A 17,762-nucleotide genomic window follows, 5' to 3' on the forward strand; every position below is an offset into this window, starting at 1 on the left:
TTCCACAGCCAGGCATGCTCAGTTCTGATTTAAAGCGACAGCATTTGTTTTTCTCCTTTGCTAAATAAGTTTCCTTCTTTCTTTTTCTTCTCCCTTCCCCTCCCCCTCTCTCAAACACACACATACACACACACACACACATATATATATATATACACACAGAGAGAGAGAAGTTGGATTGTGGTGTTTAATTCCATGTAGCTAATTTACAGTGCAAAGCAGGAGTTATTTTTGCCCTGTACAATCAGCTTTTCTCTTGCATTTTCTTTGATAAAAGGGACAGAAAGATTGTCTTTGGGTTCCCTCTTTGAATGAGAGAATCCGTTTTAGTCAGAACGTTCAAATATAATAAAATGATCTTCCTGTCTCGATCTGTTTCATTGGAAAAGATGCCCACCTGAGGAAAGAGCCTTTTACGTCTCTGAAAGCTAGCCCGGGGTAGGATCCCTCCAGGATGGGCGCAAGACTAATCCACGTTCACCAGCAAAGGACAACACTCTCTTCCACGGCCTCATTTCCCACCCGAAGCTTCCCTGTTTCTTCTCCATTCTTTTGCTTTCCGCAAAAATAGGGACGTGCTTTGGGAAGGCGGGAGCCCGGAGGAGCCCACCGGCGCCCGCACTGCCCGCTCTGGAAGCCGAACTGACGGCCGGGACTCCCCAGCTCAGCTGCTTCCCGGGCCGGCGGCGCCTGCCAGACAGGGCGAAAGGAGCTGTGGGGGAGTGCTGTGCTCAGCAGAAGGGCTCCCGGGCCTCTGAGCTTCCACCTGCCACCATCCGCCTTTCGCTCCACAGAGAAGAGTCAAGCGGCACCAGCCCAGCTCCGCCGACCGTGCCCTTGGCACCCGAGCCCTCCGGTCGGGGTCAACCAAGGCCGGTCTGGCTCAGGGGAGGCCAGCCACCCCGTGAAGGGTCCAGCCTGGCCTCCCTGCTGCCCTCCACCCCGGGATTCAGCCACGGCACCGCCACCAGAGCTGCGCGGCATCCGGGACGCGCACTTGTCGGGTGAGGACAATGCAGGTGGGGCGCGAATGGAGCGGAGGAAGCTTTTCTCCCCCTTCTCCCGCCTGAAAGAACAAAGGGAACCTCTGCCACCACCTGGGCAACGTGGCCTGGAGGAACTGGTAGGGGCTGCAAGCGCCACAGGCTGGACTGAAGCCGGAGGCGATACCCTTCCGGCCGGGTAAGGTGGGCTGCCCTCCCTGCCTCTACCCCCTTCCAACTCTTCACTCAAACAAACTCTCTCTCAACAAACACACACACAAACACACAAAGTTGTACCAGGAGGATGAAGTTTGAATTCCTCCCCCTCCCTCTGACCCACACGTGTCCTCTGAAGAAGCCCCGCCCAAACAAGCGCCCTCTACTATGAGGCAGGAGAACGACGTGCAACTAGCTCAGCCTGACCTCAGTTCTCGCCTTTTTCCTTTTACATTTTTTTTCTTTTCATGATGACAGTGGTGAGGTTGTGTGCCTCACCTGACTGCACGTCACTGTTAGACACCTTAAATGCAAAATTTTCACTCTGACTCATTGTTCATTAGAAAAATAATTATTAGGCCATGTCCAGTAAAAGGTGAATCATTTCTAACTACAATGACATGCTATAAATTTATGGGAAATCAAGATATACCCTTTGTTTCAAACTTCATTTGTCCATTAGTATCTGCTACATTGAACTCTGCATATAATAATTAACCTTTTTGGAGACTGCTGTGGAAAAAAGAGCCAATGCTTATACATTTGTACATTCACAAATTCCCATTTTTATTGGATTATGGATTGGATGTAGGTAGTTCAGTTTTAACTGCCCTCTCCATGTTCATATAGTAAGAGCATGTTGAATGAAAAAGACGAATGTCATCTCAAGTACAAAATGTTTCATTCATCTGAGAATAGTCAAGTGATGAAAACACCACCTGCTGATAGTCCTGGAAGGTTAGAAAATCAGAAACCTTCCAATCAGAAAGCAAAATGATTCTTTTTTTTCCAGTCTATTTCAAATGAATACAGTCTATGAGCTTAACATTATTGAGTCTAAACTAATACAAATTTTCTTGCAAATACTGTGTTTCCCCGAAAATAAGACAGGGTCTTTTTTTTTTTTTGCCCCATGAAATATGGCCTTGGGCTTATTATAGCGGAGGGCTTATTATTTTCTGGGGCAGGTGAGAAGCAAGGCGCGCCTTTTACCTTTCCAGCTCCGTCGCATTCCTTGCCATTGTGCTCAGGGAAGCAGCTGGTAAAAAAAAAAAACCTTCTCGCGAGTTCAATCAAACTTCTTGAAGTCACAAGAAGGCTTCCCTGAACACAATGGCGAGGAACGCGACAGAGCTGGAAAGGTGAGAGGCATGCCTCGCAGCCCAATACCAGCCACCTTGCCCCAATGGTAAAGGCAGCCTGCCTGGTTCCCTTCCCCGCCGTCCCTTTACCGAGGGGTGGCAGGTGGGGGGGAGAGAAGCGAGGCGCGCCTCTTACCTTTCCAGGTCCGTTGAGTTCCTTGCCCTTTCGCCCATTGAATCCCCTTGTAAAAAAAACCTCATGAGTTCAACTCATGACGTGTTTTTTTTTACCAGGGACTTCAATGGATGAAAGGGTGAGGAACGCAGCAGAGCTTTCAGTCTCTGGTAGCACTAGGATGCGTGTCTCGCTTCTCCCCCCACCTGCCACCCCTCGTTAAAGGGACGGCGGGGAAGGGAACCAAGCAGGCTGCCTTTACCATTGGGGTGGTGGGCGGTGTTTTTTTGTGCGAGAAGGAACAGATGGGAGGGGGTGATTGCATTGCTGGCCTGCCGCTGTTTTTGCAGTGGGCTCTTTTTGTGTGGGAGGGAAGGGCGGCGGGTGGAAGCACTTTGCTTTGCCTGTTGCTGTTTTTGCGGCCAGCCCTCTTTTTGCCCCGCAAGCTGTACCGGTAGGTGGTACAGTGGTAATGGCGGGGACCGGTTGGGCATGCGCTTAAATAGTTGGGAGTGGGCTTATTTTCAGGGGAGGGCTTATTATGGTGCATGCTCTGAAAAGCCCGATTGGGCTTATTAGCAGGGCATGTCTTATTTTCGGGAAAACATGGTATATAAAAAAAAACTCAGTTTCTCCATTCATAATATTGTGTGTAATAAAGTGTTAAAAGGGAATGACCCTGCCCTCAAATTATATTCACTGCACAAAGATAAGAGGTTTCCCAATACATTTGGCTTAATAAACCTATTATAACTCTTGCATAAATAAATACAATACATGCAAATTGCTGCAATGATAATTGACATTTTGCCACTGATTTTCCATGACTAGTAAGCAGGGAAGGGCACCAAAGCTTGCAAAATGAGGCTAAGGGTTATTCTAATCCCTGAATTTCCCAGTCTAATATTGGAAGTGATCTCACAAGCATCATAGAGCACATTGTTCTTCCAATGTTACCACATTCTTTATATTGAATCATGTCCTGTAAAGGGATATTTCCTTGGATCTCAAAGTTAGATTGGTTCAGATATGTCTTGTGCTAATGAAATGACATCTTTGTTTACAACCCCCAATATGTACCTCTAAAAAGATAAAGATGTTTTATAATTAAAGAAAAGCAAGTAATTTTATAAGAAAGTAGAAAAGAATAATATAGTACAAACATTTCATGTTTCATGTACAGCCAGTTCCGTTGTGTAGGTAGAAAGTGCGTGCTACCTCACATTAGACCATATAAAATACAATAGTACAAAATTATAAGATACATATATTTCAGTAGTCTTTGGAAAAAATAAAAAAGAGCACCAGGAATTTATAAATTACAGTCGAAGGAACTTTTACAAAATATATAGCAACAGAGGGACTATAATTTCTTCCATAATTCCATTCTGACAGGACCCATTTTAGCCTTTGTTTAAACTATAGGTCATATACTTCAACTTTCTGCATAAGTCCCATTCTTCTGTTAAAGATATTGTGGGGAGGGGGGGGGGTCTTGGAGACTTCCTTTGTATATTGTGATCTGGCATTTCAAGACTTTAAAAGAAAGAAAGAGAGTCAGATCTGGTCATCCATAAACCTAATTGAGAAGACTTAATATAACTTATTGCCTTTCAGCAGAACTTATATTACAGAGCAGCTAACAGCATGAAATCAAATAATATAATCTGTAAATAGCCCAGTGTTGCCTTACAGGGGAGCAGCATTCAAATTTAATTAATAAATAATATCACTATATACTGCTTTCAATAACTTTGGAGGGGGGGTGGAATCTGGAGTCAAAGTGTGACTTATGGATTTAGTCTAGCCAAAATGTTATTTGGATATTGATGAAGTTATCACATCATGAACAGAAGTAGTTTGATATCCTGAATACCAGTTTGATCTAGGAAACCTATTTGATTTCTAGTTAATGATAGGAAAGCCATTAAAAGAAATAAGGCCAGCTGCCCTTCCTTCTACTAGTGAGAATATAGAAGGACAAATTATCCAGGTCAAGCTAGAGGCCTATGGAATATGATGTTCAATGCTTCTTGCTCAAAAGAAAGAATGCAACTTATTTCCAGAGGAAATAATTTCCTATATATTCTGGCCAACCAGCAGCTATGCAAGGTTGCCATTGGCTGTTTTTTGAACAGGAAATGTCCAGATCAGATTGGGATGTTGAAAAATCGCGCAGAACAAATCACCAACAAAACAGTTCTAGTTCTAATTAAGACAACTACATGGATGTATACAGGAATGAAGACTCAAAAAGTAGGCTTAACTTTTTAGTATCTGAGGTACTCAGATAGAATAAATATCTTGCATGCTACTGATAAGTGTCTCAAAATAGACAGGATTTTTTTAAAAAAATCGTCTTAGAAACCATCATAAGCAATAGCAATAGCAATAGCAGTGGACTTATATACCGCTTCATAGGCCTTTCAGGCCTCTCTAAGCGGTTTACAGAGAGTCAGCATATTGCCCCCAACAATCTGGGTCCTCATTTTACCCACCTCGGAAGGATGGAAGGCTGAGTCAACCCTGAGCCGGTGAGATTTGAACCGCTGACCTGCTGATCTAGCAGTAGCCTGCAGTGCTGCATTTAACCACTGCGCCACCTTGGCTCTTAAGCACACCGCAAAAGCAGCATTTCCAAAGAGTGCCTTGCTGTAAATTTAGTTTAAGCAGATTTGTATTCCTTATGATCTGTAAGCTGAGCTCAAAAAGGAAAAAGAGAAAATTTAGACTTTCTTGTAAGGGAAAGATATAAAGTTAAATCCTCGATACTTGTTTAGGTAGATTATATAAATTAAGATAAACAGAAGCTTCAGAGTCAGATAATGGGTTAGAGTTAAATGAGCTACTTTCTCTGTTTTGTATAACTGAATGTAATTCTGTCTTAAACATCTTATTTTTCATTCTGGCTGGTGCATATGGATTTCTTGATTTAGGCATATTACACTATGCATGGATTAAATGAATATCACTATCTAGTGATGCATATGTAACTGGTCCTAATTACAAGCAGGACTATTATTGTGATATTGAAGATTTTCTTATTAAGTTATATGTGTCTTCTGGAAAATTTAAGCCTGTACATTTAGATTTACCATGTTCTGATGAATTCTTGCAGAGTCATGCAGATTATAATTTCAGTTTTTAATCATGATATTGCAAAAAGGGTACCTGGGGAATTCGTAAAATAGATTTTCAGCATAGTTCCATAAATCACACCCATGCATTACCACCTTTTTCCTGTGATTGCAAAAATGCGCCTAGATTTTATTTGTTTCAATTAATGTACAGGGATGTATTTATAATTTGTCAGACTCTCAATGACCTGAATCCTAACTGCTGTAAATATGTAACCTTCCAATACAATACAGGTAGTCCTCAACTTACGACTATAATTGACCGCAAAAATTCTTTTGCTAAGTTTATTAAGTGAGTTTTGCCCCACTTTACAAATTTTCTTGGCATGGTTGTTAAGTAATTTCTAAAGTACTTAAGTTAATAACATGATTGTTAAGTGAATCTCGCTTCCTTATTGATTTTGCTTGCCAGCAGTTCACAAAAGGTGATCACACGACCTTTCAACTGTCATAAATATGAATCGGTTGCCAATCATCTGAATTTTGATCATGTGATCATGGGGATGCTACAACAGTTGTAAGTGTGAAAAATTGCCATGTGATTTTTTGCAGTGCTGTTGTAACTTCAAATGGCCAATAAATGAACTGTTATAAGTTGAGGCTACTACCTGTATATAGAGGCTATGCTAACTGAAATACTAATTTAAATCATCTAAAAATCTGCCTATTAAATTCATTCTTCACTTTAGGCATAAAATGCAACATTTTAAGCATTTCTAACAAAACGGGAATTTCTGTTGACTTTTCACAATAATCTATCATCAGAGACTTTAACTAATTTTTAAAAAGATCAATAAAACATATTAGTCTAAGAGGAGAATCTTGTAAATACTGTAGAATTTAAAAAAATTTTCCTTAATAATGAAATGCTAAACCAAATAATGTATAACTTCTAGCAGTAACCTGTCAGTATATGTTGAGAATAATTGAACTTGAATTGACTTATTTAAGCAGTACAAGCAAATGGATTTTTCTTTACAAAAATCAGTCTGTAATTTATGTTTCACCTTTCTTTTAGGTTCTCAAAGAATGTATTTCTTCTCTAATTGATCATCTAAGAGATCCTCTTTATAACGACATCATCTTAGACATATTCATAGAAATATCAGATTATGAACCAGAACTGTTGGCCAATCTACTGCCTGTACTGAAAGAAACTGGGGAGACTTTTCCTAATTTGATAGGGCAAATGGCAAAGATTTTTGGAGCTGTTGGACAAGTTGATGAGGTATGCACTATTTTCTATTTTTAAAAGGAATTGATATTCTACTGTGTTCTTATTCTACTGTGTTCTGTGTTCTTACTGTGTTCTTGGAAATCTCCAATCAAAAGTAAGTCACATTAAGGTCTAAAAATGATAGCATTATCATATTTTCCACAAAATATGCTATGACAAATCAATAACAAAAATAATAAATTATTGCACCTGAAAAATGTTTTATATATTTATATGTCTGATTATTTCATGTTTAAATTCTCAAGGAATTAATATCATATCCATGTAACAAAATCTTGTTATGTGCAACCTGATCACTTTCACTCAAAACAGAATGCAATCAGTTCATTTCTTGAATTTTCCTTAGGAGTTCCTGTTTTATATACAATAGCATGCCAAGCACTTTGCACTGTTAATAGATCATCCTTAGTTTAAGTGAATTTTGTTTGCCATGAAGATATTAAGTCTGTTAAGTTTATCAAGGCTTATATTAATTTTCCTCTGGATATATTAGTTGCTGTGAACTGAATTTGTGTAGAGATTTCACTCTTAAGAATTACATGCAGCTGAATTACAATGTCCTTCCTTAAATAACTGGAAGGAACCACACTTGATTATAGCCAGAAAACAAGTGGAACATATTAAATGCAAGCATTTCCCAAAATGTGTCTCAATTTACTACAGTTTTTCCCCATATTGCAAATTCAAACAAGAAAGTGGCTTCATCTATCACATCATGAAACATTTTTCCTTGAATTTTATTGATGATGGTTGCCACACCTTAAATTTTAATGTTCATGAGAAATATTCTATTCGTTCAATGGGTATAACTAAAGTCTATGTTTCAGGTTCAAAATAATTTATTCTAGGATGTGTTTACACGATAAAGTTTGAGTATTTGTGTCTGTCTGTGTGTGTGTATAAACTGTGTCTTGTATATAATTTGATATGCAATTTGTTTTTTTAGCCTCACCAGTTTGCTTACTGGAAAAGCATGTTGTGACGCAGTCTGTTATAGCTGTCCATACTCTGAAAATAATTAGAAAGAAATCCTTCAGATCTCATACAATCCAAGCACCTCTATGAGCATAAGCCTGGGAAAATGTGGCTGTTTTAAGGAATTAACTCATTAAAGCCACCCTTGAATCAGCCATACTTTTTTTAGAACACTGAAAATTGATGTGGATACTTTAATTAAAAGGAGAAAAGTACTGTGCTTGTATGAGATCTGGTGCAGTTCTTGCTAATCCTTTTCAAAATGCAGAGTTCTTGTCTTCATTGCAACATTCACTATAGTGGTAACTATTTTTTCAAAAAATCTAAATATATCAAAGACTACAAAAGATTGGGCGAATCTCTAATTTATAAATCTATCATATCTCTATCTATCTATCTATCTATCTATCTATCTATCTATCTATCTATCTATCTATCTATCTATCTATCATCTACCTATCTTACGTATGTAGACTCCCATCTCACAATAAAGTGACTTTATATGGCTTAAAATAAAAACAGTTATAAAATCCAAATGTTAAAAAAACCTACCATTAAAAGACTTTAACAATATTATTAATAACAGGATAATGGAGAGAATTGATGCTAAAAGCAATGTAGCCATCTCCTGAAGCAAATGTAGCCATTTCCTTGAAATCCTGAAGCCTGATGACACAGCTATGTTTTAAAGGATTTCTGGAAGGATATCAAGGATGGAGCCAACCTCACATGGAAGGGGTATGTGTGAGTTGGGGACAATGTTCCACCAGATGAAATTGTTTCACAGACAGGACTGGCGGCATATAGTAGTTAGCAGTTAGACTTATATACCGCTTCATAGGGCTTTCAGCCCTCTCTAAGCGGTTTACAGAGTCAGCATATTGCCCCCAACAACAATCCGGGTCCTCATTTTACCCACCTCGGAAGGATGGAAGGCTGAGTCAACCCTGAGCCGGTGAGATTTGAACAGCCAAACTGCAGAACTGCAGTCAGCTGAAGTAGCCTGCAGTGCTGCATTTAACCACTGAGCCACCTCGGCTCTTCTACTGGATTTCACAGGATGGCAGATACATTTGGGAGAAAGTGATCTCTCAAATAACCCATCCTTGTGTGATGAAGGGCTTTAAAGGTGAAAACCAGCACCTTGAATTGGACCCAGAGAGAAACCGGCAACCAATGCAGCTTGTGGAGAAGAGATGTAATATATGCTGTTCTAGGGTCTCACATAGCTGCCTTGCAAAAGTGGGTGAATGTAACTCTGTCAAAGCCCCCACAGCTTGGTTTCTTGTTAGTTTTTATTATAATATATAATATGTTACTCCATTTCACTGAAATATGAAACATTATTATTATTATTATTATTATTATACAATTGTATCACAGCGGCCAGTTGTTTCGCGGGATTTGGCATTATTATTATTATTATTATTATTATTATTATTACACAATTGTATCACAGCGGCCAGTTGTTTCGCCGGATTTGGCATTGGTTACTAGTCGGGCCCCACCCAGGGGCCTAGGACGTCGTAACGTATTTTCGTAATATGCGTGCAGATCCAAGCAGTGCGGCTTTTTGCATTTGACTGATGGTGATTTTGTCAATTTTTAACTGTTTTAAATGTAGTTCCAGTGCTTTTGGAATAGCACCCAGTGTGCCAATTACCACTGGAATTACCACTGCTGGTTTGTGCCATAGTCGTTGAATTTCGATTTTTAAGTCCTGGTATCTTGCGATTTTTTCATGTTCCTTCTCGGCGACCCTGCTATCACCTGGTATTGCGATGTCTATGATTGTGACCTTATTTTTCTCAACCAGTGTGATGTCTGGTGTATTATGTGCCAGTATTTTGTCGGTTTGTATACGGAAATCCCACAAGATCTTGACCATCTGATTTTCGGTGACTTTTTCAGGCTGATGTTCCCACCAGTTTTTTGCTGTTTTGATATTATAATTTTTGCACAAATTCCAATGGATCATTTGTGCTACTGAATTGTGCCGCAATTTATAATCAGTCTGCGCGATTTTTTTACAGCAGCTGAGTATGTGATCAACAGTTTCATCAGCTTCTTTGCAAAGTCTGCATTTGGCATCATCAGAGGATTTTTCGATTTTGGCCTTAATGGCATTTGTGCGGATAGCTTGTTCTTGCGCAGCCAGGATTAGTGACTCTGTTTCTTTCTTTAATGTACCTGTTGTTAACCATAACCAAGTTTGTTCACTGTCCACTTTATCTTTTATTTTTTCCAGAAATTGGCCATGCAGTGCTTTGTTCTGCCAACTCTCCATTCTTGATTTTATCACATCTTTTCTGTATTCTTGTTTTGTCTGTTGGGCCTTCAGTAGATTTTTGTTCTTTACTTCGATTAATAGATGTTCTTGATTTTCTTTTAAATAATCAGCCAGTGCATGTTTTTCTTCTTCAACTGTTTGCTTCACTTGTAATAATCCTCTGCCACCTGATTTTCGGGGCAGGTAGAGTCTATCAGTATCACCACGTGGGTGTAAACTGTAGTGCATTGTCATTAGTTTCCTGGTTTTTCGGTCCAAAAGGTCCAAATCAGCTTGTGTCCAGTTAACTATACCAGCTGTGTATCTTATAACTGGTATTGCCCAGGTATTTATGGCCCTGATTGTATTTCCACCATTCAATTTAGATTTCAAAATTTTCCTAACTCTGTTGGTGTACTCTCGCCTGACAATAGTTTTTACTTCTCCATGCTTGATGTTATCCAACTGCAGAATGCCTAAGTATTTGTAGGCTTCTATCTGCAGCGGTTAATTAGATGTTTCTTCAGTTTCTTTGCAGAATATTATTATTGTTGTTGTTGTTGTACAATTGTATCACAGCGGCCAGTTGTTTCGCCGGATTTGGCATTGGTTACTAGTCGGGCCCCACCCAGGGGCCTAGGACGTCGTAACGTATTTTCGTAATATGCGTGCAGATCCAAGCAGTGCGGCTTTTTGCATTTGACTGATGGTGATTTTGTCAATTTTTAACTGTTTTAAATGTAATTCCAGTGCTTTTGGAATAGCACCCAGTGTGCCAATTACCACTGGAATTACCACTGCTGGTTTGTGCCATAGTCGTTGAATTTCGATTTTTAAGTCCTGGTATCTTGCGATTTTTTCATGTTCCTTCTCGGCGACCCTGCTATCACCTGGTATTGCGATGTCTATGATTGTGACCTTATTTTTCTCAACCAGTGTGATGTCTGGTGTATTATGCGCCAGTATTTTGTCGGTTTGTATACGGAAATCCCACAAGATCTTGACCATCTGATTTTCGGTGACTTTTTCAGGCTGATGTTCCCACCAGTTTGTTGCTGTTTCAGGCTGATGTTCCCACCAGTTTGTTGCTGTTATTATTATTATTATTATTATTATTATTATTATTATTATTATTGTTGTTGTTATACAATTGTATCACAGCGGCCAGTTGTTTCGCCGGATTTGGCATTGGTTACTAGTCGGGCCCCACCCAGGGGCCTAGGACGTCGTAACGTATTTTCGTAATATGCGTGCAGATCCAAGCAGTGCGGCTTTTTGCATTTGACTGATGGTGATTTTGTCAATTTTTAACTGTTTTAAATGTAATTCCAGTGCTTTTGGAATAGCACCCAGTGTGCCAATTACCACTGGAATTACCACTGCTGGTTTGTGCCATAGTCGTTGAATTTCGATTTTTAAGTCCTGGTATCTTGCGATTTTTTCATGTTCCTTCTCGGCGACCCTGCTATCACCTGGTATTGCGATGTCTATGATTGTGACATCGCAATACCAGGTGATTTTTGGCTCGCTTGATTGCTTGTCTTTTATTTTTACTCTGGAATGGCTCCCAAATCTAAACAGAAGCGCTTCCTTAATAACATATCTCCAAAAACTGCTATGAAGCCGCTACCCTTGTCTCCTACACCCTCCACGGGAGATTTGCTAACACAAGAATTTCTTCTCAAAACGCTTAATGATTTCAGACAGGAAATTAATCAACTGATATCGGATTTATATGATCAATTTGATGCTAAAATTGCTCAGGCAAAGGAGGATATGATCGGAGTAATGACAGTCATGACAGATTATATTGCTGAAACGGAGGACAAATTGGAACTTTTGGAAGAAACTAACCTTAATTTGATATCCAAAATTCAAACGTTACAACAGGAAATTGAAACTGCTCAAAAACAACTTGTCATGATAAATTATAATAAGACTGCCTTTGCAATAAGAGTTAGAGGACTGCGTGAAAACCAACAGGAGAATTTGAAACAGATCTTCTTTGAGGCTTTCAGCCGCTTGGTGGGAAGTCCGGGATTTAACTTTGATTGGCAGATTCAAAGAATTTACCGCCAGAATTCGTGGGTAGCAAAACAGCGACAGCTTCCGAGGGACATAATTATATACTTTACCACAAGGGAATCCAGAAATGAGATAATACAGAGGCTTTACGGAAAGAGGTTGAGAATTGATGGACAGGACTTGATTGTTTTCAAAGAGATACCATCTCAAATATTAAGAACAAGGAGAGAGTACGCTTTCTTAACCGAAGAACTCAGAAATTCTCAGATTCCATACAAATGGGAAGTCCCAGCTGGTATTACAGTTACATTTGGCAATCAAAAACACCGCATTAATTCTGTCTGTGAAGCCCGAGAATTTTACTACGAGACCCTGAAGGCGGGACTTCCTGATTCATCCGGACCTGGAGAGAGACAAGGAGAAGGAGAAGACAAACAGCGAGACACGTGGCTACAAGGCGGAGGGTGTTGCTTTCCTCTTCCGGAAGGGCAGAAGACTAAAGAATAAAGACTAAGCGATGTTCTTAAAGCTTTATGATTTCCGTCTGGGATAAAATGGAAAAGTGGTATATTGATGATGAGACATGGAGACTGAAAGAAGCGTTGCTGATTGTGGACACATATTGTATATAAGATTTGTCTGAACTCTAACTCAAATTGCGCATGAATTATTTTCCTAGGTGAGGAGAGCGGAGATTGCGATCTTTTTGAGTTGTGGTCTGGGACGAACGGAGTTGGGAGGCGCGTGGGAGAGGGAAGGGTAGCGAAAGCTTAATTAGACTACTTGGGGCTAGAATGCAAGCTGATGTTTGTTTGAGTTGCTATTTCAATATAAGGTCAAGAAAGATTGGTCGGAGAGTCTTCAGGAAAGTGGAGTAAATATGGGAGGAGCAATGGACGCGGATAAAATATATATATGGACATGGATAAAGGCAGGGTGGAAGGTAAAAAATTTACATGTGGAGGTGGGTAAGGATAGAAAGGGAGGTGTTGGAAATGAAAAATGAAAGAAGTACTTGAGTTTAATGGTTTTATAGAAAGGTTTGGATATTCGGATAAAAAAGAGATAAATTAAAGGTTTGAATAGATAGACAAAGCAATGAGACTTTTAGTTGGGGAATTCTAATTGATCAACTTACCTGGCTCTAATACAGTTTGAAACCCTGCAAGTAGTAAAATAATCGAAATTTGGAATGAGCTACATTGTTTAAGATTTACAGATAATGGGAAGCTGTGTTAACGTAGTGGGTTTATTGACCCTTCTCTGTTTCTCCTTTCTTTTTGGGTGTGTGTGTGCTTTTTTTCTTCTTCTTTATTTTTTATTATTCTCTTTTTTTTTTTTGGCTTTTCTTTTCTTTTATTTTTTTAATTTTAAAGTTAGCTGGCCTTATTATACTCAAATGCTTGTTAAAGAATTATGCCGGGTATGGGACCTGCGAAGCCGTAAGGGGGTTAGGGAGGAGGGATTATAGGGGGGAGGGGGAGGGGGGAATTACAGTTTCAATTCTTAGAACAATAAGAATTCACTTGTATACTGCGGCTCGTTTTCCTTTTTTTTTTTCTTTTTCTCTTTTTTTTTTTTAAAAAAAAACAAACAAACTGATGGATACACCAAAGCGAGGAGAAGAGGGAAAGAGGAGGGAGAAGTTAAGAGGGAGTGAGAGGGAATGTAAGGAGGGTGAGATGGAGGGAGGGGGAGATGTCTGAGGGGGAAGGGAAGTAGAAGAGGGGAATGCTGGAGGGGTGAAATGAAAGTTGGAGGGGGAGAAGAGAGGGTGTATGGGGGATTGAAGTGTTATGTTGGGGTTTTTTTTTCTTTTTTTTTCTCTTTGTTTTTTTTGTTACGTACAGTATATAAGTGATTGTATAAAATGAAAATGAAAATGAAATAAATAAAATGTATTTTAAAAAAAAGATTGTGACCTTATTTTTCTCAACCAGTGTGATGTGTGGTGTATTATGCGCCAGTATTTTGTCGGTTTGTATACGGAAATCCCACAAGATCTTGACCATCTGATTTTCGGTGACTTTTTCAGGCTGATGTTCCCACCAGTTTGTTGCTGTTTTAATATTATAATTTTTGCACAAATTCCAATGGATCATTTGTGCTACTGAATTGTGCCGCAATTTATAATCAGTCTGCGCGATTTTTTTACAGCAGCTGAGTATGTGATCAACAGTTTCATCAGCTTCTTTGCAAAGTCTGCATTTGGCATCATCAGAGGATTTTTCGATTTTGGCCTTAATAGCATTTGTGCGGATAGCTTGTTCTTGTGCAGCCAGGATTAGTGACTCTGTTTCTTTCTTTAATGTACCTGTTTTTAACCATAACCAAGTTTGTTCACTGTCCACTTTATCTTTTATTTTTTCCAGAAATTGACCATGCAGTGCTTTGTTCTGCCAACTCTCCATTCTTGATTTTATCACATCTTTTCTGTATTCTTGTTTTGTCTGTTGGGCCTTCAGTAGATTTTTGTTCTTTACTTCGATTAATAGATGTTCTTGATTTTCTTTTAAATAATCAGCCAGTGCATGTTTTTCTTCTTCAACTGTTTGCTTCACTTGTAATAATCCTCTGCCACCTGATTTTCGGGGCAGATATAGTCTATCAGTATCACCACGTGGATGTAAACTGTAGTGCATTGTCATTAGTTTCCTGGTTTTTCGGTCCAAAAGGTCCAAATCAGCTTGTGTCCAGTTAACTATGCCAGCTGTGTATCTTATAACTGGTATTGCCCAGGTATTTATGGCCCTGATTGTATTTCCACCATTCAATTTAGATTTCAAAATTTTCCTAACTCTGTTGGTGTACTCTCACCTGACAATAGTTTTTACTTCTCCATGCTTGATGTTATCCAACTGCAGAATGCCTAAGTATTTGTAGGCTTCATTTTCTTTGCATTTAATTAGTTGGCCATTGGGCATTTCAATTCCCTCAGATGCAGTGATTTTGCCCCTTTTTATGGATACAGTGGCGCATTTTTCCATGCCAAACTGCATTGAAATATCGGTGCTGAATACTCGGACTGTATTTGTCAATGATTGGATTTCTATTTCTGACTTTCCATCGAGTTTCAAATCATCCATATATAGTAAATGCGAAATTTTTTCAGCTTTTTTGGCTGTTTGGTAGCCTAATTTCATTTTTTTTAAGATTACTGATAGTGGGATCATTGCGATGATGAAGAGAAGAGGTGAAAGTGAATCACCCTGGAAAATTCCTCGCTTGATATTAACCATTCCAATTCCTCGCTTGATATTAACCATTCCATTATTATTATTATACAATTGTATCACAGCGGCCAGTTGTTTCGCCGGATTTGGCATTGGTTACTAGTCGGGCCCCACCCAGGGGCCTAGGACGTCGTAACATATTTTCGTAATATGCGTGCAGATCCAAGCAGTGCGGCTTTTTGCATTTGACTGATGGTGATTTTGTCAATTTTTAACTGTTTTAAATGTAATTCCAGTGCTTTTGGAATAGCACCCAGTGTGCCAATTACCACTGGAATTACCACTGCTGGTTTGTGCCATAGTCGTTGAATTTCGATTTTTAAGTCCTGGTATCTTGCGATTTTTTCATGTTCCTTCTCGGCGACCCTGCTATCACCTGGTATTGCGATGTCTATGATTGTGACCTTATTTTTCTCAACCAGTGTGATGTCTGGTGTATTATGCACCAGTATTTTGTCGGTTTGTATACGGAAATCCCACAAGATCTTGACCATCTGATTTTCTGTGACTTTTTCAGGCTGATGTTCCCACCAGTTTGTTGCTGTTTTAATATTATAATTTTTGCACAAATTCCAATGGATCATTTGTGCTACTGAATTGTGCCGCAATTTATAATCAGTCTGCGCGATTTTTTTACAGCAGCTGAGAATGTGATCAACAGTTTCGTCAGCTTCTTTGCAAAGTCTGCATTTGGCATCATCAGAGGATTTTTCGATTTTGGCCTTAATGGCATTTGTGCGGATAGCTTGTTCTTGCGCAGCCAGGATTAGTGACTCTGTTTCTTTCTTTAATGTACCTGTTTTTAACCATAACCAAGTTTGTTCCCTGTCCACTTTATCTTTTATTTTTTCCAGAAATTGACCATGCAGTGCTTTGTTCTGCCAACTCTCCATTCTTGATTTTATCACATCTTTTCTGTATTCTTGTTTTGTCTGTTGGGCCTTCAGTAGATTTTTGTTCTTTACTTCGATTAATAGATGTTCTTGACTTTCTTTTAAATAATCAGCCAGTGCATGTTTTTCTTCTTCAACTGTTTGCTTCACTTGTAATAATCCTCTGCCACCTGATTTTCGGGGCAGATATAGTCTATCAGTATCACCACGTGGATGTAAACTGTAGTGCATTGTCATTAGTTTCCTGGTTTTTCGGTCCAAAAGGTCCAAATCAGTTTGTGTCCAGTTAACTATGCCAGCTGTGTATCTTATAACTGGTATTGCCCAGGTATTTATGGCCTTGATTGTATTTCCACCATTCAATTTAGATTTCAAAATTTTCCTAACTCTGTTGGTGTACTCTCGTCTGACAATAGTTTTTACTTCTCCATGCTTGATGTTATCCAACTGCAGAATGCCTAAGTATTTGTAGGCTTCATTTTCTTTGCATTTAATTAGTTGGCCATTGGGCATTTCAATTCCCTCAGATGCAGTGATTTTGCCCCTTTTTATGGATACAGTGGCGCATTTTTCCATGCCAAACTGCATTGAAATATCGGTGCTGAATACTCGGACTGTATTTGTCAATGATTGGATTTCTATTTCTGACTTTCCATAGAGTTTCAAATCATCCATATATAGTAAATGCGAAATTTTTTCAGCTTTTTTGGCTGTTTGGTAGCCTAATTTCATTTTTTTTAAGATTACTGATAGTGGGATCATTGCAATGATGAAGAGAAGAGGTGAAAGTGAATCACCCTGGAAAATTCCTCGCTTGATATTAACCATTCCGTAGCTCTCATTCCCTACTGCCAACTCAGTTCTCCATTGTTTCATTGCCTTTTCAGTAAAGGATGTAATATTTTTGCTAATGCCAGTTGTTTCTAAGCATTTTATGATCCAACTATGTGGCAGTGAGTCAAATGCCTTTTTGTAATCAATCCAGACCATATTCAAGTTCGTTTTTCTGTTCTTACAATTTTCTAATATCATTTTATCAATTAGAAGCTGATCTTTTGTGCCCCTGCTCCTTCTTTTGTTGCCTTTTTGCTCTACTGGCAAGATGTTGTTTGTTTCCAAATAATCCATCATGTTATCTGCAATAATGCCTGTGAGTAATTTGAAGGTTGTTGGCAAGCATGTTATTGGTCTATAGTTTTCAGGTGTTGTTCCTTTAGTTGGATCTTTCTGAACCACCCTGGAAAATTCCTCGCTTGATATTAACCATTCCAATTCCTCGCTTGATATTAACCATTCCATTATTATTATTATTATTATTATTATTATTATTATTATTATTATTTACTTTATTCATTAAACATGAAACTCAGCCAACTGAACATATAAATACCAGTCAACCAAGTACATTCTTAAAATATAAGATATTCCGAGTAGGGCAGTTTTTTGCAGTTCTGCTGGTGTTATTGCAGGAAGCTGCAATTTGTTGATGTATTTTGTAAAATTCTTGGGCATGGTGACAAGTATCCCGATGACAATG

At 39.0% G+C, this 17,762-nt stretch overlaps 1 protein-coding gene across 5 annotated transcripts in view; it reads left to right on the forward strand.

Moving 5' to 3' along the window:
• The window catches only part of VEPH1 (ventricular zone expressed PH domain containing 1), a 151,473-nt gene that overhangs the window by 41,746 nt on the left and 91,965 nt on the right, over nt 1-17,762 (forward strand). For all 5 annotated transcript variants that reach the window (XM_087725325.1, XM_087725329.1, XM_087725328.1 and 2 more), the window contains exon 6: nt 6,612-6,821. In XM_087725325.1, coding sequence (XP_087581451.1) covers nt 6,612-6,821 — 210 coding nt within the window. The remainder of the gene's footprint in view (nt 1-6,611; nt 6,822-17,762) is intronic.

The sequence above is a fragment of the Thamnophis sirtalis genome, unplaced genomic scaffold (genome assembly GCF_051295495.1).
Source record: "Thamnophis sirtalis isolate CommonGarterSnake01/CBP01778 unplaced genomic scaffold, rThaSir2_p1.2 scaffold_11, whole genome shotgun sequence".
NCBI lineage: Eukaryota > Metazoa > Chordata > Lepidosauria > Squamata > Natricidae > Thamnophis > Thamnophis sirtalis.